This window comes from Mirounga angustirostris, unplaced genomic scaffold, assembly GCF_029215605.1.
Source record: "Mirounga angustirostris isolate CCGP_5_RB_7025 unplaced genomic scaffold, mMirAng1.0.hap1 SCAF_6, whole genome shotgun sequence".
Taxonomy (NCBI): domain Eukaryota; kingdom Metazoa; phylum Chordata; class Mammalia; order Carnivora; family Phocidae; genus Mirounga; species Mirounga angustirostris.
Genome location: NW_026991714.1, coordinates 129,729,656 through 129,752,295, shown reverse-complemented (window position 1 = coordinate 129,752,295; position 22,640 = coordinate 129,729,656). Strand labels below are relative to the sequence as shown.

The 22,640-nt window shown below is 57.7% G+C and overlaps 1 protein-coding gene across 2 annotated transcripts in view; it reads left to right on the top strand.

The window, feature by feature from the left end:
• Positions 1–22,640, top strand: part of SH3PXD2A (SH3 and PX domains 2A) — a 235,545-nt gene that overhangs the window by 198,981 nt on the left and 13,924 nt on the right. For both annotated transcript variants that reach the window (XM_045878755.3, XM_045878753.3), the window contains 5 exons: positions 8,234–8,347; positions 12,087–12,170; positions 17,108–17,225; positions 20,894–21,231; positions 22,272–22,321. In XM_045878755.3, the coding sequence (XP_045734711.1) occupies positions 8,234–8,347; positions 12,087–12,170; positions 17,108–17,225; positions 20,894–21,231; positions 22,272–22,321 (704 nt within the window). The remainder of the gene's footprint in view (positions 1–8,233; positions 8,348–12,086; positions 12,171–17,107; positions 17,226–20,893; positions 21,232–22,271; positions 22,322–22,640) is intronic.

Genomic DNA, 22,640 nt, shown 5'->3' with positions numbered 1-22,640 from the left:
CCCTCTCAAGTTCATCTGGCAAGGCCCGCACCCTGAAGCATCGTGCGCGTTACTGGGTTGGGCCACACATGCTCGCACCACTCTGCCTGTCCTGTTCCCCCCACCAGGATGCCCCTTCCCGCCCCTCCTCTCCAGATTAGATCTGAGGTTCAGTTCAGGACTCAGAATTCTTCCCTGGCTACTCAGTTTCATCCCTGATGTCTGTAGTTCTTCAGCAAACGTTGTAGCAACGACTGCCGCGTCTGGGGCACCGGGCTGTCTGGGTCACCCTGCTGTGCTCTTCCTGGAAGGGCCTTGTGCCATCTTGTATTCTCCGCTTCACCCGGCCCCCCATCCCCACCTGTGTCAGGCACAGAACCAGACTTCGCTTTCAGTAGAGACCTGCCAAGGTCAGGGGCCAATGACAGGGACACCGAGAGACACTCTGTCCTTGAGACTCCAGACACCCAAGACCCACCTGCCTCCCTGCCCAGCCCAGCCCTACCACTAGTCACTGAGGGGCACCAAGGTCATGGTTCCTTCCTTAAAAATCCCTGCAACTTACACTTCAACTTGAATAATAGCGCTTTGGTGAGCCTTGCCGGGAACCAGGCTCGATTCTGAACACTTCTTGTAGGTTAACTCCTGTACCCTTATAACGCTGGGAGATAGACCTACTATAGGTCCGTTTTGCAGATGAGATTGAGGCAGTTGCCCACATTCAAACAGCCACTTAGTAGCAGGGCTGGGATTGAAACCCAGGCAGCCTGGCTCTAGAGTCCTTGCTTAAAACCATGGTTCTCTTCTACCTGTCATTTTATCGTGTGCCCCCTCTCTGCTTGCGAACGTTCAGTAGTCAGGCTTTCTCCTGGGTGCCTCACCCATAGCCTCAGCCTTCTGGGCCCGTCCAGTGAGGTGGGCAGGCTGGATCCGAGTTGGGGGAGGGGTGGCAGCAGTCCAGTGCTTGCTGTCTTCTTGCCCTGGACTCCACGGAGCCTTCCAAACTGACGTAGCAGCCTGTGCTAATGGTCTTGGAATCCAGGCCTCAGGCGCCCAGGGAAGGTTCTGGGGCCCCGGTGGCCTGAGAGCCCCATCTGGGGGAAGGGAAGGCCATGGGCAGCGGAGCAGGGATAGGTGCCAGAGACGGAACAAGAAGAAGGGGTCAGGCAGGAAGGCAGGGGCTCTGGGGGGGCATTGGGAGAGACTGGGGGAGCCCTTATCTGCTCCTGTTTGCTTTGGACTGAGGCAGCCGCGTGCTGTGAGCTGGAGTGTGTCTTGGCAAGAGGCCTCAGTGACAGAGCCTTCTGGCCAGGGGAGGCCTGGCCGAGGGTGGGCTGCCTTTCGTTGTTCTTAAAGGCACAGCATGATTATAGGCAGGCAGCCTTTCCAGTGTCTCTGGTCCCTCTCCGGTAGAAACCTCAGATCTGCCCCAAGGTCATGGCAAAGGGGTCAGGGCAGGTCCAGGGCAGAAGCAGTCCTTTAGGGCCCAGCTTTGTGCCAGGTGTGGGGTGGCCAAGTGGGCCGTGCCGTCCCAGGTGACTGGCCAGGCCCCCTTCAGCACCCTTCCCCTTCTCGGCACCACCCCTGCCCCCATTCAGGGCTCACAAACCCTCGCCACCTCCCCTTCTCCAAACCACTGCGAGGGAAGAACATGGGAAGCCCTGGACAGAGCACCCCTCAAAGGAGCCGGAGTTGGAGCCGGTGCACGTCGTGACCGGAGGCCGGTGTTGGAGGCCTGGGACCGTGCCTCTGCTGTCCCTAGCTCCGTCCCCTGCCCTGCCAGCACACCCTTCCCCTTGCCGAGGCCTGGGCGTGCAGGAGTTCCACAGACTCTCCGCTCTGCATTAACCGGTGTCAGACCCTGCGAAGGTTCTGGAGGAAAGGGAAAGAAAAAAGCAAGGCCCAGAAGTAACCTAAAGTCTGCTGGGCTCTCCCAAACTCGGAATCTCATCCTGCCTGTTACTCTGTGGGGGGAGCCCGGCCCTCTCCTGCCGGCCTCAATGCCAGTATCCTGGCTGTACTTAGGCCCATCCTGTGTGCAGGGCGGGGTGGGGGGGAAGCGCCTGAGGCCTGTGTGTGCTCTACAGTGTTCCCATGCCTGGGACGCCAGCACATAGCAGGTGCTTGGTAAGCACTTGGTTATTGAGTGCACCACGTGTCCCCGATGTCAGGCAGCCCTGTAGGCAGATCATAGTATCCTGGTATGATGAGGCCCTGGGGAGGCCAGCAGCCTGTTCCAGGTCACAGCTAGGACATGGTGAAGCCAGGATCCAAACTGAGGTCTTGGAGGAGGGACTAAAGTGCCCATGGGCTGAATCCTGGGGTGAGCAAGGCCAGTAGCATTGGGGCGGGGGGGGGGGGCAGTCAGGGAAGGCCTCCTGGAGGACAATACCTTGAAGAACAGAGGGGAACTTCAGAGTGAGAGGAAGGAGCAGGGTCCGCCTCCCCCACCAGCTGTTTTGTCCTAGGCTGAGCTGTGACCTCCGAAGACTTTATTAACATCCTAATTGTGTACAGCTGGCCTCCTTTGGCCCTAATGAGCTCAGCATCCTCTCCCATTAAGGAGACCATTGTGGCCTGGTCAGCCTGGGGACAGCAGTGGCCTGGGAGTGCCCGTCACTTCCTGTTGGCCTTGGCCAGGCTCAACCCCCTCTTGGGGAGGTTAAAGCCCCCGGCCCCTGGCCCAGGTCCTCCCATCCCCACCTTCTGTCTGTCCCCACCTCTGACTCTGTCTTTCTCTCTGTGTCTCCATTTCCTCTCCCACTCTTTCTATCCCTCCCCCCATGCCAGTGTGCCAAGCCCAGTTAGAGTCCATTTTAGAGGGCTTTGAAACTGGCCCAACAGCTGAGGATTACGCTCAGCCTGGAAAGAGGGAGGGTCTGGCTTCGGGGCCTGAGCCTTTCCCTCCTGGGGTGGGGATCCCCTTCCCCGCCTAAGATGGGTGGTCCCCCTTCCCTGCCCTGAGCTGGAGGTGCAGGCCAGGCTGCCCCGGTGTGGCCTTCTCCCCCCTCAGCCCCTGGGCCTTTGTGAAGTGGGTTCTTACTGAGGCCCACAAGCAGGGTTGGCTGCTATGACAAGTGACATTGCTGTTCTTTCTGGGCCTTTGCCCTCTGGAGAAGGCTGGGCCCCAGCCTGTTGCCCAACCTGGCTGAATTACATTCTTCTGGCACATGTGGAGACATGGCCCTCAGAGAAGGAGCAACCAGGCTCAGGCAGCATTCAGGGGACTGGCCCCATTTCCCACCATGCTTGCTATCACGAACTGCATCAGCTAAGGAAAGAGTAAGAGATTGCTCTTCCCATTCTTCTGGAACCCCTGAAGGCAGCCCCCAGACTCCACAGATTATAACTACATGGGCGCGCGCACGCACACACACACACACACACACACACACACACACACACACCACCCACCACCCACCCCCAAAGTCCATTCACCAAGCTGTATTGAGTGTCTCCTGATCTACTCTGCAGGCAAAGACGCCACCTGGCCACCCCTGGGTGCTGTTAGTTTAGGAGAATACTGAACAACCACCACCATATTGGTAACAGCTCAAGGTTTTTGACCTCCAACTCTGTGCTAGGCCCCAAGCTAAGCTACTTCTATCTCATTTATCCACTTCAACAACCTTAGGAGGTAAGCGCCATTAATTATCCCCATATCAGGGAGGGGAGACTGAGGCTCGGAGAGATTTACTGATTTGCCCAAGATCACACAGGAAGTAGCAAGCCAGGACCTGAATTTATGTCTTTCTGACCCTAGATCCCTAGTTATTACCCTCTACTTCCAAAGGACCCTCCCGTCTACACACTCAAGTACACACAGCCCCGCGTCCCTGCTCATCCTGTACACACACAAACGACATACGAAGCGACATGTATCACGTACCCGTGTCCAGGGGCACACATGCTCAAGGAGTCGCCTCTACCCTCGTGCACACAAGGCAGATAAATTCCTTATCCACTTCCATGGTGGTTAAGAATGTGGTTCCTGGAGCCCGACTGCCTGGGTTCATTGGGGTCCAGCTCTGCCTCTTCCTAATCATGATCTCTGCCTCAATGTCCTCATCTGTAAAGTGGGGATGATGATGACAGTAACACTTCACAAGATTCTTGAAGATTAAATAACGTATGTAAAGTTAGCGCCTGACCATAATCATCATCACAAGAACAAAGACACACACCCACGTGGCATGCACATGGGCATAACGCACCTCCCGTGTACTCAAAGATACAAAGCCGACTCCTACATGCAGCCCACACACTGTCCGCCTCTGTGGAAAAGAGAATGCCATGGGCACTGGAGGTGAGCCTGGGAGTCCCATAGGGCTGGCTGATGCCTGAGCCCTCTTGGCCAGCTGGGCCACCCCCAGGGGTTCAGGCTCCAATTGCTCCTTGGGGGAGTAGCAGGGACTTTGGTCGGGAGCCCCGGTTATAGCAACTGACGTCTGAGCTGCTGGGCTCTGGGAGAGGCTTGTCAGCAGCTATGGGTGGGCACGGGCCCAGGGAGCCCGGGCTCCAGGAACCACATTCTTAACCACCATAGAAGTGGATAAGGAATTTATCTGCCTTGTGTGCACGAGGGTAGAGGCGACTCCTTGAGCACGTGTGCGCCTGGACACTGACACATGTGACCCCTGCCAGGGCTCCTGGGAGGTCTGCATGGAGCTGGGGTGGGCCCCTCTGCCCACATTCACCCATGCCCACCTGGGCGGTGTTTGAGCCTGTCCTTCTTTGCTCGGTGGAGGTGCCCACAGCCAGGCCAGCAACAGGCAACTCTCTGCAGGGCCTGAGGCAGGAGGGACCTGAGACTCGGAGCCACTCAGCCTAGCTCTGCACATTTCAGGGCTGGAGTGGAAGCCCAGGCCAGTGTTCTCAGCAAAATTGTCAAGGACTCTGGGGGAAAGGAGGGAGCAGGATGTACAAGGAAGGATTCTCGGAGGGTGAAATGAGATAGGGGAGACAATGCTGACAGAAAAGGGACCTGAGCCCTGAGATTATGAGGCCCTTGGATACAAGGGGAAAGGGGTTGGTCCCCAATATGGCCCTGGGGGGAGAGGGAGAAAACAGGAGGTCAGTAGGCTGATGGACTCACTTCACGCCAGATGAGGACAAAGGCAAGCTCAGTTGGGACTGATGGAGAAATCTCTCCCTCCCACCCCCTCCTTCCCCCACCCCAGCCCTCCTGGTGCCCACAGAGGGGCTTGCCTCCTTTGCCTCAGTTAAGGATGACTTGGAGCCCAAATTCCAGAAACAGAAGGCTTTGACTGCGGCCACCCAGGAGACCACCAAGTTGCCTGCTTTCCTGGGAAGCCCCGGCTCACACGAAGAAAGAAGGGCACACTCTCCCGGTGGAGACAGAAAGGGACTGTTTGAGAGGGTGGAGTTGGCAGTGGTACACCTTGGTACAGAAGCAGCTGGGAGGGGCTGCGAATGGAGGGGTCTTGGCAAATCCTCACCAAGACACATGCTTCCCAGTTCCACTGTTTCTCGGGCACATCCCCGTTTTTTCCGATGACTGTAAGATCCCTGGCTCCAGCCCAGGCCCATCCTGGGGAAGCCCTCTCCTGGGAAGCAGAGCTCCCCTTTGAGGGCAGGCCTTCAGGGTATGTCCTTAGCCCACTGGGATTTGGCTTGGCTTTGGGGGCAGAACTGGGGTGGTCAGGTTGGTGAGGGCCTGGAGGTATGGGGACCAAAACCTGTGTGCTTTTGGTGCTGGGGCCTGGACCTGGGGAGCACGGGAGAGCCTCAGTCTTTAAGACCCTCCCGAAAGTGACTCCAAGTTGGGAATTGTGACTGTTCTTTGGGGGCTCTTGGAGGTTATCATGGTGAGTGGGAATTCGGGGAGGTACTGGTTACTGAGAGTGGCTCAGAGGGCTCTGTCCTACCGGCTGAGGTCTGTGGTGGCAGGTGCCCCGTGGACTTGGCATTTCATCTCCAGATTTGACTCACCATGGCGGACCTTCAGTCATGAACCTTGGTGGTTGCTGGGTAGAAATGGCGTTAGTGAGGACACTCCGTTCCTGTGATTGAAGCCTGCTCTGGCTTAAATAACACGGAAGGTCGCCGGCTCACTGCAGTTAGGGAGTCCAATAGGGTGGTCCAGCTTCAGCCCACTTGGAACCTGAAGCTCGAACAATATTAATCAGGACTGACCCTCTCCATCTCTGGATGTGACGCTGCTTCACTCTCAGGCCATCTCTTCCCACTCAGGCCATCTCTTCCCACATAGCCCTGCATTTCCTGGTTTACGGGGGACTTAGCCTTCAGATCACCACAGCCCGTGTCGGTTCTTGAGAAAGCCCCAGAACCGCTCAGTGTGCAGGGAGAGGACAGATCCGTCGGAAGATGATTGGCCGGGCACAGCCACTCCTGCGGTCCAAGAGGCAGAGCTGCCTTTGTGGTAGAAAAGCTCTAGGAGATGGAACCCTATTCCATGGCCTCTGGTCAGGCTCTGTGGAAGAGCCCCCGGAAACGGCTGGAATTCCAGACAGTGCTCCGCCAGAAGCCAAGAGAAGGGGAAAAGACCCCTGCGAGTTCATGCCTTCAGGTTTCTTTGGGGCTTCCATCAGCCACCGCCTTGGAAGCAGCCACACGGCTCTGGCCTGGGCTCCTAGGAGAATAGCAGCGCTGCCCCAGGGAGCCCCTCAGGGGCCCAGAATGTGCACGTGCCACCCGCCCCCGCAGTCCCACTCTGGGGAAAGACCGACGCTGGCAGGGGAGAGAATGGAAGGGGGGAAGGCCTCCACCCTGGGTTCCAGAGGGGACAGTGACCCAACAAAGGCCCCTGAGCCAAAGAGGCCTGGGCCTTGAGCTTCCAGACGGCTCGTCCAAGGCTTTTCCTGTTTGTTGGTTAAAACTGGGGTTTTTTAGAGCAGTGTTAGGTCTAGAGCAAGACTGAGCTGCAGAACAGAGGTTTCCTGTGTGCTTCCTGCCCCCACACATGGTTCAGAGTGGTTCATTTGTCATGGACGAACCTGTGCTGACACGTCCCAGTCACTCAGATCCGTAGTTTACATTAGGGTTCACTCTCGGTGCTGTGTGGACAAGCGTGTAATGACACGTATCCATCATCACGGTATCGTACAGATGTTACCGTGTCTCGTGGGCTTTGCAGAGCTGCAAGCAGTGTTGTGGAGCTCCTGGGAGGGCAGGGTGCCATGGGCATTCGAGACTGGATCACAGGCTGTTCACTCTCTCACACCTGTCCCATGGGGCAGCGGGGACCTAGTGGAAGACCTAGGAGGTGGCTCAGGGGGCCGAGGGCCTGCGCAGGGGTGGCACTGTTTTCCTCTGTCCCTCAGGCAGCCGCCTCTACCTCCCAGAGAGGAGCAGCCGGGAGGCTCCCAGTGGTCCCCCTTCCTGGGCAGCCACTCCCTGCCGTGGGCAGCGATGGGATCACATGCTGCCCCAGGAGAAGCCCAGGATCTCTTGCCAGAGCACTGTCCATATTTGGAAACAGAGAGCTCAGTCATGGACAAAAAAGAGAATCGGTGCCAGATCGCTTTGGGGGTAGAGCAGGATCGGAATGGGATGGGGGCGAAGACAAGATCCTGTGAAGAGTACCGTCTGGGAAGAGACTGAAGGCAGTGAATGGAGTCCCGGGACCTGGGTACTCAGAGTATTTTGCTCAGTCAACATTTGTTTAAATGATGAATGAACCAACGAATGAGAAAGAAAAGGAGCGAGCTTTTATCATTTGGCCGCGACCGTCAGGGGTCATTCAGGGGTGCGGTGCCCACTTAGTGTGACTGACATGTCAACACAGTTAAGGGCGGCTGTGAGTAGCACCGACGTGTAAATGCCACTGACCCGTGATGGGGAAAGGGGCACGGTGACCACCCACAGGTCACCGTGACACATGTATCCCTGGATCCCTCTGAAAGCAGAGAATGCCAGACTCCCAGCCACACCAGGAGTCCTGCTGGGTTTCAGAGACCTCGAATGGTCTCTGTGTTTAGCCGGAGCTTCCTTGGCCTTTCCTGCAGGGTGATTTTCACACATTTGATATGTCCCTGTTGCATTTTCATTGTTAAATTTTTCCATCGAGCATCAAGTGTAAGTGTGGATCACTCCTCTTGAGGAGTGCCTTGGCTTCTTCTTAGTGTGGCTTAGGCTTCTCGAGGCCGGACGTGAGCCAGGCGTTTGCCGGGTGCCCAGGCCGTCTGGCTCTGTGCCCTGGCCCCTCCCCCACCCACCCCACCCCCATCCCGCTGGGCGTTCATGACTGTGTTCTCTCTTGTCTCCTCTGCAGGCTGGTGGTTTGTGAGCACCTCTGAGGAGCAGGGCTGGGTCCCTGCCACCTACCTGGAGGCCCAGAATGGTACTCGGGATGACTCAGACATCAACACCTCCAAGACTGGGGAAGGTGAGGGCCTGCAGGTTCAAGGGGAGGGGGAATAATGAGGCACATGTGGGGAGCAGGCTGCCTCGAGATCCTCAGGGATTGGTGCCCACCCCATTTCTGGCCCTTGGAGTGAACCCACTTCCTCTGGAGGTAGCTTTCCCACTCTTGTCCCTAAAATCATCAGAACCCCTCAAAGGAGCGGGGCCATGTCCCAGGTCTGTCCCTGCTGGCCCTGCATGGGACTCACATTAGAGGGGAAATTTCCCTGGAGTGTGGATCTCAGGCTTTGGCAACTTCGGGGCAGAGACTGGAGAGAACAGTCTTAGGACTAGACCCCAAAGCTCCCTTTCTCTGCAGAAGCCCTCGGTTCCTCTGGGGGACCCCACAGAGACCCCCACCTTTGCCTCCCCGACCCCACATGGTGCTCTCTGCCACAGGGATGACCCCACAGGGCTGTGTGCACACAGCTTCTGCTCTGGGTGTCTGTTACCCTGGCCAAGAGTGCAGACACAGAGAGCAGGTCTGAGTCATTTCTCAGTGTAGCAGGAACCACAAGGTGGCCCTTGCACCACTAGCCCCTCTGATTAGCTCTGGCCTGGTGGGGTTTTTCTGGCGTTTTCTCCTTGCGTTTCAAAGAGCCTGCCCCCCCGCCCCCCACCCCCACCGCCGGGCCAGCACTGGCCTGGTCAGCCTGTCTGTGGACTCCGGTATTCACCAGAGCAGGCTTCCTGAGCCACCTCCAGTTCCTGGCTGCCTGCTCCTAGTAACTAACTGCCAAACCCCCCCATGTCCTGGCAGGAACGCTTGCCCTAACGGTCAGTAGGGATGGTCCAAACGGGCACATCTGAGAGCCAGGGCGATGGAGGCCTGTCACCCAGGGCTCAGGCCACCTCCAGGCCTGTTACCCCCCCCCCCCCCCACACACACACACCCTCCCTTCCATGCTGCCCAGGGCAAAATAAGCAGCCTGCCAAGCAAAGCGCCAGCTCCCTCTTCCGCCTTCCCCTGAACGTCAGTTACTGCGGGCGGTTGGAACCCCACCCTGCTGCCCGTGGAAATGCTTTATTTCAGTCCCTTGACTGGTGCTGCAGCCCCTGTTGCCTGACAGGTTTCCAGGGACCAGGCTCCATCCGGAAGGGTTTGCATGTTCAGGCTGGGGGCTCAGTCCTTCCTGGCTGCTCCAGAGCCCTGGGGCTGGGCCTGCACCCAATCTCACCTCTGGGTCTCTGCAGTGGTGGAGGATTTTAGCCCCTGAGCTCCTCCTACCCACTTCCCCATGCTGGGGTCACCCCGGGCTCTCTCAGGAATAACAATCCCTAGGATGTAGGGTGAGGTCTTATTCACTCCCAGGTGTGTGGCCTCGTACTTTAAAGGCCTTCCCCACCACCCTAGGAGGCCCTGTTATCATCCCCTTTTTCCAGATGCAGGAACTGAGGCTTCCAGACGGTTAGCTACATGCTTGTCCTCATAAGGCTTGAGCCTCGGTCAGCTTCCTTGGCCCAGTGCTCTTCACCACTGCGCCCTAGGGCTGTCCATGAAGCATTCTGCTTGTAAGCAACTCTGAGGGGTATGGGTGCATGTGTGTGTGTAATCAGAGCCCCTCCTGAAAAGGCTATGCTAAGATTGTCAGAGCAGAGATGTCAGGAGACAGAGGACAGGACAGAGTAGGCTGGAGAGGTGTGTGTGCACAGAAGCCAGTCTGGCTTGAAGAGAGGGCTTCGCAGAGAACAAGCAGTAGCAGGTTGTAGAGGACTTGGACCTTGCTGGAGGAAGAATCAGGCGGCCAGTGCAGGTTTGTGTGTGTGTGCCAGTCTCCCCCCAACCCCCCCCAGCAGCAGTGTTTGGGCAGCTGGGAATTTCATCATCCTATCTTGGGCATCTCCATCCCGCTGGACAGGAGGGCTCGGGGCTCAGTCTCCCAGCCCAAGGCCCCAGCATCTCTGTGGTGTGTCCACCAGTCTCTCTCTACCCACCTCCATCTCTCCTCCAGGCCTTTTGCCATCCCATCAAATCTCCCCAAAGGACTCGTGTTTTCTTGCTTTGGAAAGAAGAGACAATTGGCTGTTTTGGTTAATTTCTGTTATCAGACATTCTCGTATCTGCTCGTATTCCTCTGAGAGGTTAGCAGTAGGAGGTAGGAGGACTGGGGTGGAGGTTGAAGACCCTCTTACCCACTGATGATGATGGGGGCCACGCCCAACACTGGCAAGGTGCTTTTGTGAAGCACTCGATCCATTGCCTCTGAGAGGTCCGGATAGGTGTCACCTCCCCAGAGCCTCCGGGTCAGTTTGTGGCAGAGGCAGACCCGGAACCCGGGTCTCTGCCAGTGCCCCCATGCCCTGGAAACTTCCTCCCTGGTGGGCTTTGCATCAGCACCAGCCTCTTGTTGGGGCCTTTTCCCTTGCTGGTGGGCTAGCGGGCGCAGAGTCAAGGAGGAAGAACATCATCCGGCCAAGAGTCTGGGCTCCAGAGCCAGACCATTCTAGATCTGTGTGCTCCCCCGACACTTAGGTGTGTTACTCAGAGGGTTTCTTAACACCCCTGCGTCTCTGGCTTCCCGTTTCTAATGTGGAGATGGTGCCGACAGCTCAGAGCTTTTGTGAGGCTTCCGCAAGACAGTCCTCGTACGTGGTTGAAACTAGAGAGAGACCACTTATGGCTAAGGGGGCCCCCGGCCTGGGCATCAGCCGAACTCCTCCACCCCCAGGGAAACCACAGAACACACCTGCCCGGGAGGTCAGCTGTCAGAGTCCTTCCCAGTCTGGCCTCAGACAGGACCTCATTTATTTTCCAGAGCCTGTTGAGTCCCTTGTCCCCTCCCATGCCTGGGCAGGTGGTGTCAACCCCCATGACAGATGAGGGAACAGGCTTAGAGAAGGACAGAAGCCTGCCCCAGGTGACACAGTAACCTGGCAGTGAGACCTCACCTGATGCATACCTCCAACCTTTTGTCCAGGCCTCCTGCTTACAAGAGGCAGGTCAAACAAGACACTGCTCCTCCCTCAAGGAAAGCAAATACTTCCCAGGAGGCTTGGCTCAGGTGTGTCTGGACAGTTTTCCCTTGACTCTGACTGCTGGCCTCCCTCCCCTGTACTCGGGCAACCTGCCACCCAGCTTCTGCAGTGCCAGGAGGTGGGGGCCCCGGGGGTGCTGCCCCGGTCTGGGGTCCGTTCCACCGGGGCAGCCCAGAGGAAGGCAGAGGGCTGGTGGAGCTGGGCCACAGCAACCAGAGGAGCAGCACAGGATGCCACCGCAGAGACGGGGGGCTAGACAGGGGGGTCTGCAGCACTGAGAAGCTGGGGGGCGGGTTCCCTGTTGTTGCAGATCCAGCGGGCAGTGTGCAGTGAAGAAGCAGAATCAAGGCCCATGGCATCCATCCCTGTGTGCATTTCACTCCACAACATTTCCTAGCTACCGGCCGCGTGCCAGGCCCTGTGCTGGGCCCCACGACTGCCTGGAGGGCCGTCCCTGTGCCAGGCTGGGGCCAAGGACCCTTTTCACCTCTCAGGTGCTAGGATTCGAAGTTCTCAGCCCCTCCTGGGCTCACGGGTATAAACCATAGCCTTTCCCCTGGTGCCGGTGGTGTCACCAGGCAGATCTGCCCCCGTCCGGCAGGTGCGTGCCGCTGGGTCCCTGTGATGAGGACCTGGGAGTGTGACCCTTCCCTCCCGCCATCCCTCCCCTGCCCCATCTCATCCTCATCTCCATTCTCTCCGCCGGTTCCGTCGGCCGCGTGTTCCATTGCCATCTCCCACACCAGTATCCAAGAGACGCAAGGCCCATCTGCGGCGTCTGGATCGCCGGTGGACCCTGGGCGGGATGGTCAACAGGCAGCACAGCCGAGGTGACTGTGGGAGCCGGCTTCTCTTGACCCGCAGCTGCCGCCTCTCTCCCTCTCGCTCATGCGCTAACACCCTGCCTCCTCTCTGAGCTCTGCTCCTCTCTTCCCTGTGGCCTCCTCACCCGGATTCGGCAGCCAGACTTTCTCTCACATTCTGCGGCTGGGGGCCGTCGGGGAGGAGGGCACAGGGGGCTGCCTGGGAATTGGGGGTGGCTCTGGCTTCTGCCAGCATCCGGCGGGTGGGGGTCATGGGACCCACGACGTGATTGTGGGGGCAGCTGGACTAAGAAAGGCCGCATTTGCCCTGGAAGCTTCAGATGAAGAGAACTGGGGGTGTGTCCGTCCGTGCAGCGCTGTCCTGCTCGTCCTTCACCCTTCATTGCCCGCTTCCTCTCAGAAGGTGCTCCCTCAGCCGAAGCTGGTCTAGCCATTCCTTAGGCACGGAGTGGGAAGCAGGACCAGCCCACAGCCCCCCTCCTTCAGCCAGCTAGCTCCAGGGAAATTAGAAAGGGAGCAAAAGCCAGTCCCAGCTTGGTCCCGGGGCACGGCCCCAGCCAGCTCTGAAGGCGGCGGCGGGTTCAGCCAGGAGCCTCCAGCGTCTTCAGTACTAGGCGTTGGCACTTTGTGAGGGCCCCGATCAAGAAGATTCCAGGGAGGCCCCTGGCCTGCCACCCAGGCTGATCGGAAATCAGAACATTTGTAGGTTTAGGGCCTTTCCAACATCTAGGAGCTTGGGAAGTAGGGAGTTCAGGGGCGAGCCTCTGAACACCTAAACGTCTCCAGAGCCCGCAAGCCAGCAGGGGCTCATTTCTCCTGTCCTGCAGAGAGCACAGCTGGAAGGGCATGTTCTAGCGCAGCAGGGATGCCCCGTGACTCTCACCCCCACCCCCAAAGCTTGTTCCTCAACAACCCTGAGACCATGTTTTGGTATCTGCCCCAAGCCCCAGGCCAGCAAGCCTGGACACCGAGGTGGCCACCGCCTGTGGCTGGCTCGGCGTCATGTTCAGAGCCCTGGTGGTGGGAGCCCAGCTTATCCTGAGAGTGGAGCAAGGGTTGGACCCTGAGGGCTGGAGCAGGGCAGGAGGCCAAGTCATGGAAGCAGCAAGAACAAGCTTGAACGTAAAGCAGAGGCACCCTAGACCTAGGAGTGGTGGGGCAGCGTTGCTGGGGGGCCGAGCTGGGACGCAGCCCTGAGCCTTGGCAGCAGAGGAGAGTGGGATGCTGGCCTGGAAAAACAGCGGAGACAAAGGTCTGGCCTTCCCCCCATTCCCCCAAAGCATCTGCTCCAGACTCCATCGTACACCAAGCCCCACACACGACTCTCTCCACAAGCTCACGGCCACTCACAAGTGACAAACGTGCCTACCCGTGCACCCAGCCCGCACCCACCGCTCACACGCCCACACACACAATTCCACTTATGCAAACACATGTAGACCGTTCCACACACACATTCACACTCACAGATGCGCCAGCTGGCTGCTCATGGCCATGATGTACGTACCCCTCTGCAGCGGGGGCCGAGTACACGTACGGCTTCGTATACGGCCTCATACGTAACCCCCCCACCATATGTACACACACAGTGCAACACATGGACGCACATGCCCAGCGAAATGCGTGGTTCTATAGACAGCCATACATATGCAAATACGTAAGCAAACACAAGCCCACAACTTCTCTCCCTCCCGCCCTCCCTCCCTCTCTCTCCAGTAAGATACCTAAACACGCATTATTTCCCAGTCTTAGCCCTAAGTTAAATCAGGGCTAAGTTAAATCCGGCAGCCAAGACAAACTTGCAGAAAGTTGGCTGGGAGAAAGTCCGCTGCTAACAGCGGAGCTGGTGGGGGGAAACAGGCCGTGGGTCATATACAACTAGACAAGAGAGAAGCTGTGCTTCCCCAGGGCCTCCACTCCCCAGCCCCTCCGCCAACTAGGCCTTTGGAAGCAAAAGGCCTCTTGCAGTGGGGTTGGGTAGGTTGTGGGGGCCGGGAGGGGAGCCAGGGAGACTGCTGACGGAGGGGAAAGCATTTGAAAGAGGAGGCGTCTGTGGTTTGGAAACTGCAGGGCTCTCCAGCCCCCGCCTCCAAAACCAAAACAGGCCTGTCCACCTCCCCCAGCCACCCAGCCACCCACCCACCCACCCAGTGGGCGGCCTGGTCAGCCCTCCCTAGGGCGGAGTTGCCACCAACTCCTTTGATGGCACGTCAGAGTGACCACGGCCCCTCGGTGCTTCCCAGAAACCCTGAGGTGCCCCCCAGGGCTTACAGCACCCCTCTCCTCCACTTTGATTCCTAAGGGTCTCTTCTAGAGACTCGAAGCACCCCGAATGACTCAGCCCCACCCTGAGACCATTTCAGTTTGTCCGGGCATCCTCCATACTGGCTCCCCACTCCCCACCCCTGCCCCCAAGTGGGGTTGTGGCCTGGTTCACTAGAGGGGCCAGCTCTGCTGCTCCGTCCAGGGAAACCTGGGAGCTGGGAACCTGAGACCCACGTGGCACATGTCTACATGGAGGTAAGCCACACCTCTGCCACCGAAGCCACCATGACAGAAAAGTCAGCCCTCACCCAGACCGATTGGAAGAGTTGCCCTCGGAGTGCTCATCATCTAGAACCTGCACCGTGACGGGGCAGGACACACCTCTGAGCTGGCCAGACCTCTTCCTGGGACCATAAACTCCCAGACATCTGTGTTCATGGCAGCCTGAGGGCCACCAAGCACAGGGCATTTTGCAGGAGCAGCTCAGCTTTCCTGGGTAAGACAGAGGTGCTTGGCTCTGCCCTCCCTGAGAGGGTCAAGGGAGAGTAGGGCCCCTATGTGGCCCTTGGTGCTCTGTCCTCAGCACACACACCGGCGACTGCAGAGGCTGCTGTTCGGGCCTGACGGCTCCGGAGCCTGAGCCCACACATCCTGGTGAGGCCCTGTTCGCTGCCATGCAGCAGGGCAGGGCCCCTCTGATCTTTCTAAGAGAAGGGCTGTAATTTTTCCCTGCAAAAGCAACTTTGCCTAGGAAAACTTTAATGATGGCTTCCTGCTGGAACCACAGGCTTTTTAAAAATAGCCCAGCTGAACAAAGGCAAAATGTGGAGCCCAGGCCTCGCCTCACCCTAACCTCAGAACCCTAGATCCCCGGGGCCTGGCGCTGCCCTTCTGGCCATGGCCCGGGCCAGGATTGACTGTGCCCCACTGGAAAATGGACTGGGACCAGCAGCAGGCAGGAGCGCCGAGGGTTGGCCTGCAGAACACTGCACTTCTCAAAGGCCCGAGTCAGAATCTGGCTGGATGAGGTTCTCAGGCAGTGTTGGCAGCTCTCCTCAGCATGGCTGGAGGGGAATCTGAAAGCTTCCAGGAGTTAGTCGATGGTGAGAAAGGCCTGCCTCTGGGAAGAGCTCACCGTTGAGAAGAGCATGTTGAGGAGTAGTGGAGGCTCCCATGGGTCGTCACCTACTTTTGCCTTTGGCGACCTTTTGGATTCAGCCAGGCCCATCAGCGCAGCCCCTGCAGCCTGGCAGGGAAGCCGCCTCCACCCCGGAGGGAGCAGCTACCTTGGCCCAGCGCCGGGCTATAGGCGGGACCCCGGTAATCCAGTGTGAACAGATGGGCCTCCTGCCGCAGGGGGCTAGGGTGGCAGCCGCCCCCCTCCCCCACTCCTGCCAGAGGCTCAGACCAGGCCGCCCATCAGGGTCCCACTAAGGCGTCCAGGAGTTACCCTCACAGTTGGGAGCTGGGAGGAGGGGGGTAGGCATCTGAGAACCCGGCCTCCTGCTATTTTGAGCTCCTAGAAAGCCTCCCACTTAGTGCCCCTGTTCAGACAGCCTTGCCCTTCAACGATGCACTGCCTAGTCCCTTTGGAACCCCCATTGTGTGCCGGGCACAGGCTGGAGGGGCCCGCATGAGTTTGGGGTGACCCGCTCAAAAGGTGTGGCCAGGGGGCCAGTTCTGTCTAGCTCAGCTCATTCTCCCAGACGGTGAGGGTAGGGATATGTGTGCTCCTTCCTGAGACCTGAACGTTCCCCTGGGGAGGCTCTCCACCCAGGAGGCGGGGTGTCTGTGGCCGGCAGCTGTGGGTCACAGAAGCACCTCCCTGGAAGCCTGAGCTGGGGCCCAGGCAGAGGCAGCAGGGGCCCCTGCAGGAGAGAAGCTGAAGGAATTCAGGAAGCTGGAGCTGTCCCCACACCTGTCCTCCCAGGCTTTTCCTGAGTTCCCATAGGGCGCCTCCTTCCCAGTACCGGGGGGGGACCCTGGAGCAGGTAGCTCCACACACGGGCACTGCCAAGCCGGGCGGTTAGCTTGGCACTCTGGGAGGCCCCGCCTGGTGGCTGCACTCAGTGCTGCCATCGATCCTTTGGCCGCCAGACCCTTGTCTTAAAACACATGTAACTGTTCCCATAGAACACGTGTTCCCCACAATCCTCTGGGGGAAATGACCTGATGAGGCGATCGAATTAGTGGTCAGGGGAGCCTTCACCAAGGAGGTGCCCCTGGAGCTGCCGGAAGGTCAGACAGAGGCAGGACCTAAGGGGTAGAGGTGGGAGAGGGACTCCGAGAACCAGTCTAGGGCACGGATGGAAGCATGGCATGTTCAGGGAAGGGGAGGGCATGCCGGGGGGCCTCCAGACATCCCAGGGACTTCCTGCCTCAGGCCCCACGAGGAGCAGATTCCTCTAGCTGTGCCCTCCACTGGGGGAGCTTTGGGGGCCCTGAGGACCCCGGGCCCCAGCACCCGGCGGCTGTTAGTGGGCTGGGAGGCTGGGAGAGCCAGCACGGTACTGTCAGGGCTGAGCCAGGCCGCCCGGGGCCCCCGCTGGCTTCTGCACACACCAGGAGCAGCAGTGAGGCGCGCAGCTGAGCAGGGCCAGGCCGGGGAGGAGAGGACAGGAAGGAGGGCCTGCACTCCAGCCTCAAATAACCGCGCCTCCTTGCTTCGCTCCCCACAGAGGAGAAGTACGTCACTGTGCAGCCTTACACCAGCCAAAGCAAGGACGAGATTGGCTTTGAGAAGGGCGTCACTGTGGAAGTGATCCGGAAGAATTTGGAGGGCTGGTGGTACATCAGGTAGGAGCCTCAGCGGAAGAGCGAGCTACCTCTGCCCACCACCACCCGCCCCGGCCCCAAGCAGCAGGGCCGATGGCAGAAGGGCTGTGGGTTCCGGTGGCAGGCAGATGCTGACGGCGGCTGTGTGCCCACAGCCCGGGCTTGGCTGCTTCTGCATGGCTGAACGGCTCGACCAGAGCGCTTGTCTTGCAGCTTCTCCCCTGGGACATGGAAAGCAGAGCCAGAATTGTGGCTCAGCTCGCAGGCCATGGTGCAATCCCTGACCCGTGCATCTGCCAAGAGGGTCCAGCACATCTGAATTTGGTTTTCTGTGTCCGGCCTTGGCCTCCTGGTGCGCTCTGTAGCTCAGGCCGCCCGAAGCACCTGCATCCGCAGGCCTTGTTGAGGTCCTGGCAGGCAGCCCCTGCTACCCACAGCTCAACACCGGGGGCCCCAGATGCCGGCTCTGCCCAGGCCATTCCCCTCTGCGGGGCTGGCTCCTGGGGTTGAGAGAGCCAGGGCAGAAGCCAGGCCTGAGCCCAGGCCTAGGTCAGAGGCCTCCTCCCCCTGCCCCTCCCTCTTGCAGGGCCAAATCACATTTCCCAGCTGAGAAACGCATGTGGGAGTGTGGGGAGGGGAGTGGGGAGCTTTCTCAGCAGTCCTGGAAGCAAACTCAAGCCTGTGGGCTTCACTCACCTCTCCCCTACCAAGTCCTGCCCTCCAGTCCCCTCTGCCCTGGGGCTCTGAGGCCAGCCAGCACCCTCCCAGGGGGGCCTTGTTTGCAGGAAATGTTTCTGGGTGCTTTAGAAGTGGCTCAGCTGTGGTGATTTCACCCACTTTCTGACAGTCCCGCATCTGTGGGCTCGGGACCACTCCTCAGCCCATCACACCTGGGAAGCCCAGACCCACTGTGGGCAGGATGTGAGCTCTGAGCCATTCCCACAGTGGGAACAGGATTGAACAAGGGACGTGGCCACTCATGAGACAGTATCTCGGACCACAGCAGACAATGGTGTCAAGATTGGGTGAAGGTCACTGGCCTCATGGGATTCAGCCTTAATGTGACCTGACCAGACGTAGCCGCCCCTGCCCTTGGCCCCATGCATACCAGTCAGGAGGGCTGGGGGCTCCCTTTCTGCTCTGTTGGGTGAGACAGGACCATGTGCCTGGACATATGTTGCCCAAAGCCACTGCCCCTAGACTTTCACGTTCTCTAAGAAACTGGACCCAACCCCCAAATCCAGCCACCACAAGTCAACGTGGGAAGGCCAGCAAACATTCTAAGGCAGGCTGGTAACCTAAACCACTTGCTTGGGGGTTATCTACAAGGCTGCTGGGGTCTTTTAGTTTCTCAAAATGCCCAACAAGGTCACTCCAAGCTGTCTCTTCTTGTCAGCTCTTGTCCCCATGGCCTAACCCTTTAGCTCTCAGTGGGAGCTTCAACTGAGAAACCCTCCTGAAAAGATTGCACCTTAGGAAGGCTGCCAGACCCCCCCTGAAATATGTCATTTCCCACCATTCCAGGCTCTATGTTGATCCTCATTTCCTGCCTGTCTTCTCCCCTCTCCCCTCACACACACATACCCTCCCTCTCTCTCCCTCCCTCCTTTTCCAGTTTGCTTCCCTCTGGAGTCGTTCCGTGCTCCAGAGCTGGGAAGCAGATGTGAGAGAGCTGGACCCAGACACACACAGCCGCTCCTGATTCCCCTGAATCTCTCTGCCCGGAATCTAATTTTATCCATGTAACACCAGAGGAACACAACAGGGCTTGAAATGCGAGCACTCAGGGCACTGAGCAGGCCTGACCATCACTCCCGCAAGACCCTGCTCCCCATCTCCCCAGTGTTCTCGTAGGAAAACACCTGCAACAGCCAGCAGGTTCTTCTTCATCTTTTCTCTGAGATGCGGGAGCACCGGGTTCTGGGCCAGATGCTGCCAACAGCTAACCTCGGGCCCTCTGCTGCTTGCTTGGCTTTTCTGAGACTTGCATCTTGACTCATCTGTAAGATTAGGCATCTTTACATCTTTTGTTTCCATCCACCCCTGAAATTTCTGTGCTTCTCTCTGCACCCATTACCTTGGGAAGCCAGGCCAGCCCCTTAACTTCCATCCATTTGTTAACTGATGTCTGCCTTCCAAGCCCCAAACGGGGGGCGAGGGCCAGGCCAGTGAGCTTGGGACAGCCTGCCTGTACGTTCCAGTGGTGTGAACATAAGAAGCCACCTCCTCCCTAAGCTTTCCAGCAAAGCTCAGATGTGCTGATATAAACTTTAGCTTTCATGTTCCTTTTTCTCTCACCTAATGAACACCCAACAAGGTCAGATCAGGGAGGCAGGAGAGGGGGGACTGTCAGACATCTGGCATGGAGGAGCCATTCCAAAGAGCCAGATGTATCCCAGGGAGCAGACAGGGACACTGCAACCCAGACTCAAGGGCATTGGCCAGCAAGTGCTGGCCCAGGAAGTAAGCTCTTCATGGGCTTGAGGAAAAGCTCTCAACACGATGGGGAAAAAAGGAAAAAGCTGCTTTTCAGAAGTCATCAAATCACCTCAAATTAAGCCAGCCCTATCATTTGCCTTTTGCTCTTGTTTATGGGTTTTGATTTTGTTTTGATTTTGTTTTGTTTCATTTTGGTTTTGTTTTGCCATACCAAAGGTTTTCATTTTATCCAGTCATGTGCTTTTAGTCTTTCCATTTATGGTTTTGGCTTTTGGAGTCCTATTTAGAAAGATTTTCTCCCATCCAAGTACTAACCAGGCCCGACCAACCCCCAAGATTAAGCAAATATTCACAACTTGCGTTTTTTATTTTGCTCTATGGTGTGAGGCCAGGATCACACTTGCTTTTCCTGAGTAATCAGTCATCTCCAAGTGGGTTATTGATACCTCGACCCTATCTAATTTGAAATGTTACCTTTTTTTTTTTTTTTAAGATTTTATTCATTTATTAGAGAGAGAGAGCACGCGTGCAGAGAGCAGGCATAGGGGCAGAGGGAGAAGCAGACTCCCCGCTGAGCAGGGAGCCTGATGCGGGGCTCGATCCCAGGACCCTGGGATCATGACCTGAGCCAAAGGCAGATGCTTAACGGACTGAGCCACCCAGGTGCCCCTCTGGATAAATTTTTGCAGTTACTCTATCCCTACAGGTTGCAGAGGAGAAAAAAAATTGAGCTCCAGGGTAGAGACTTGTCCAAGGGACCAGAGACCAGAAGTCGGGGCTCCTACCTTCTCTTACTATGCTGCTTCTTCAGCTCTCTGATAACACTTCCCTTTGCCAGGGGGCACCCAGCTAATGCACTGCATTCACACCTGCTCTTATCTTCTCTCTAGCGTTGCCCTCTCTGTTGTGAGGCAGCAGGCTACTGTGGAGTCCACCTTTTGGGCACCTCCGAATCTGAGGAGTCTTCTAATCCTGACGCCCCACATTTGCCTGACTTTGCAGAGCACGAGAGCCCACACCAGGAGGGATCAGGCAGAGAGCAAGGAGACAGAGAGGAAGAACTGGTGTTCTAGAAGTCTTTTCCACCGGCTCTCAGTTCCACTCCCCTCCAGAGTAGTGGGATTGCCAGGTGTCGGAGAACACGGTCGAAAAGGCTCAGCTGGGCCCAGCCAGACGGAGCCTGGTGGGGTGTGAGGTCAGGCAGCCGTGCTTGGGTGATGCCATGTTCCGCCCCTTCCCCCTGCCCGCAGGTACCTGGGCAAAGAGGGCTGGGCGCCAGCCTCTTACCTGAAGAAAGCCAAGGATGACCTGCCAGCCCGCAAGAAGAATCTGGCAGGCCCAGTGGAGATCATCGGGAACATCATGGAGATCAGCAACCTGCTGAACAAGAAGGCATCAGGGGATAAGGAGACTCCACCGGCCGAAGGCGAGGGCCCTGAGGCCCCCGTCACCAAGAAGGAGATCAGCCTGCCCATCCTCTGCAACGCCACCGGCAGTAGTGGCCTGGGCGTCCCTGAGCGGAGCGTCTCCAGGCTGGCCCAGGGCTCGCCAGCCGTGGCCAGGATTGCCCCGCAGAGGGCCCAGATCAGTAAGAACCTCCCTGACCCCCGCGTCCTCCCTGCACCGCTCTTTGGAAAGCGGCCACAGGGTGCAGGGAGATCTAGACTGACCCCAACCCTGGCCTCACTCTGTGGACTTGTTTCATGCTAATCATGGGTGGACAAGGCAATTCCTCACAACTCTTGCACTGAAGATCAGTTACAGGAGTACGTAAGCCGCTGGCATTCCCGCCTTTGCAGATCAGTGTGTCCCCCAGGCTGGGAAATGGGGGCCCCCTGCGCAAGGCTGCTTTACAGACTGAAAGCCAGTAGAACATCTTTCCCGCCCTTACCCCTCCTCCCCTCCTTCCCTGTAGCCTCCCGCCAGTTACCGGAAGCCTAAAAGACTTGGGAGGAATGGCTGTACCTCTCCCCAAGCCGTCTGAGAGGCATTCTTTAGGAATATCCTCCATGCTTATAAGAGAAACCCGCTACCTGGCTCCCTCCAAATCGCTGTCCTTCCCTGGCTCAACAGCATCTTCAGTTCAAGGTTAAATTGTCCTACGTTATGAGGCCAGCTTCTGTTTATGTCCAGCCATCCTTAAAATCTGGAGGAAAGCTGTTTTTTAGTTTAGTTCTGAACTTGGTTTTAAGTTAGCTCTTGTGCTTGAAACCTTTTGGGCACATCAGTCGGGAAGTGTGTCTTGGGCACCCACTCTTGCCTGGCAGCGTGCCAGCTTCTAAGGATTTGGTAGCGAGCGAAAAATAGGCACGGTCTCTGCTCCTAACTTTTGAAAATCTGATAGAACTACTTACCCTTTTTCCTGAAAAATGCCTCTTTGTACATTTTGAAATGTGCACATCATTTTAGAGGGTTTGTGGATCCCCTGAAACACAGCCCAGGAAGCTTAGAGGTCTGTGGTTTCCTAGTGAAGAAACTACAGCGCCTGAGAGCACGGGTCCTTCCAGAATGTGGGACAAAACCAGGAACGTCCCAGGCTCGGGAGGTGGCCATATCTAGGTCAGGCAGGTTCCAGCACTGTTGCCTATTGTCTGGCTGGGCTTTCTGAAGCCATGTGTCTTGTTTTAGGCTCCCCGAACCTAAGGACAAGGCCTCCACCTCGCAGAGAATCGAGCCTGGTACGTGCGCTGAATTTCTTCTCCCAGTTTTCTTCCTGTCTCTGGGGGTGCAACCTAACGGCCCCAGCTCATTGGTGGTCTCATTTCAGTGCCTGTCAGTCCAGGGGTTTTCCAGGGCCCTGCTAGGCTGCCAGCTTTGTGGGGCCAGGGGCAGAGAGGAAAGCCTGGCTATCCCAGCCATCCCAGTGGCCTCACTGGACAGTTTATATTCAAAACCGCACTGCACTCCAAAGCTAAATCAGTCCATCTCGGCCACTCCACTGGCAGACATAAACGTTTAGACTGGCCAGCACGAGTGTCCGGCCAGGGCACTGCCAGG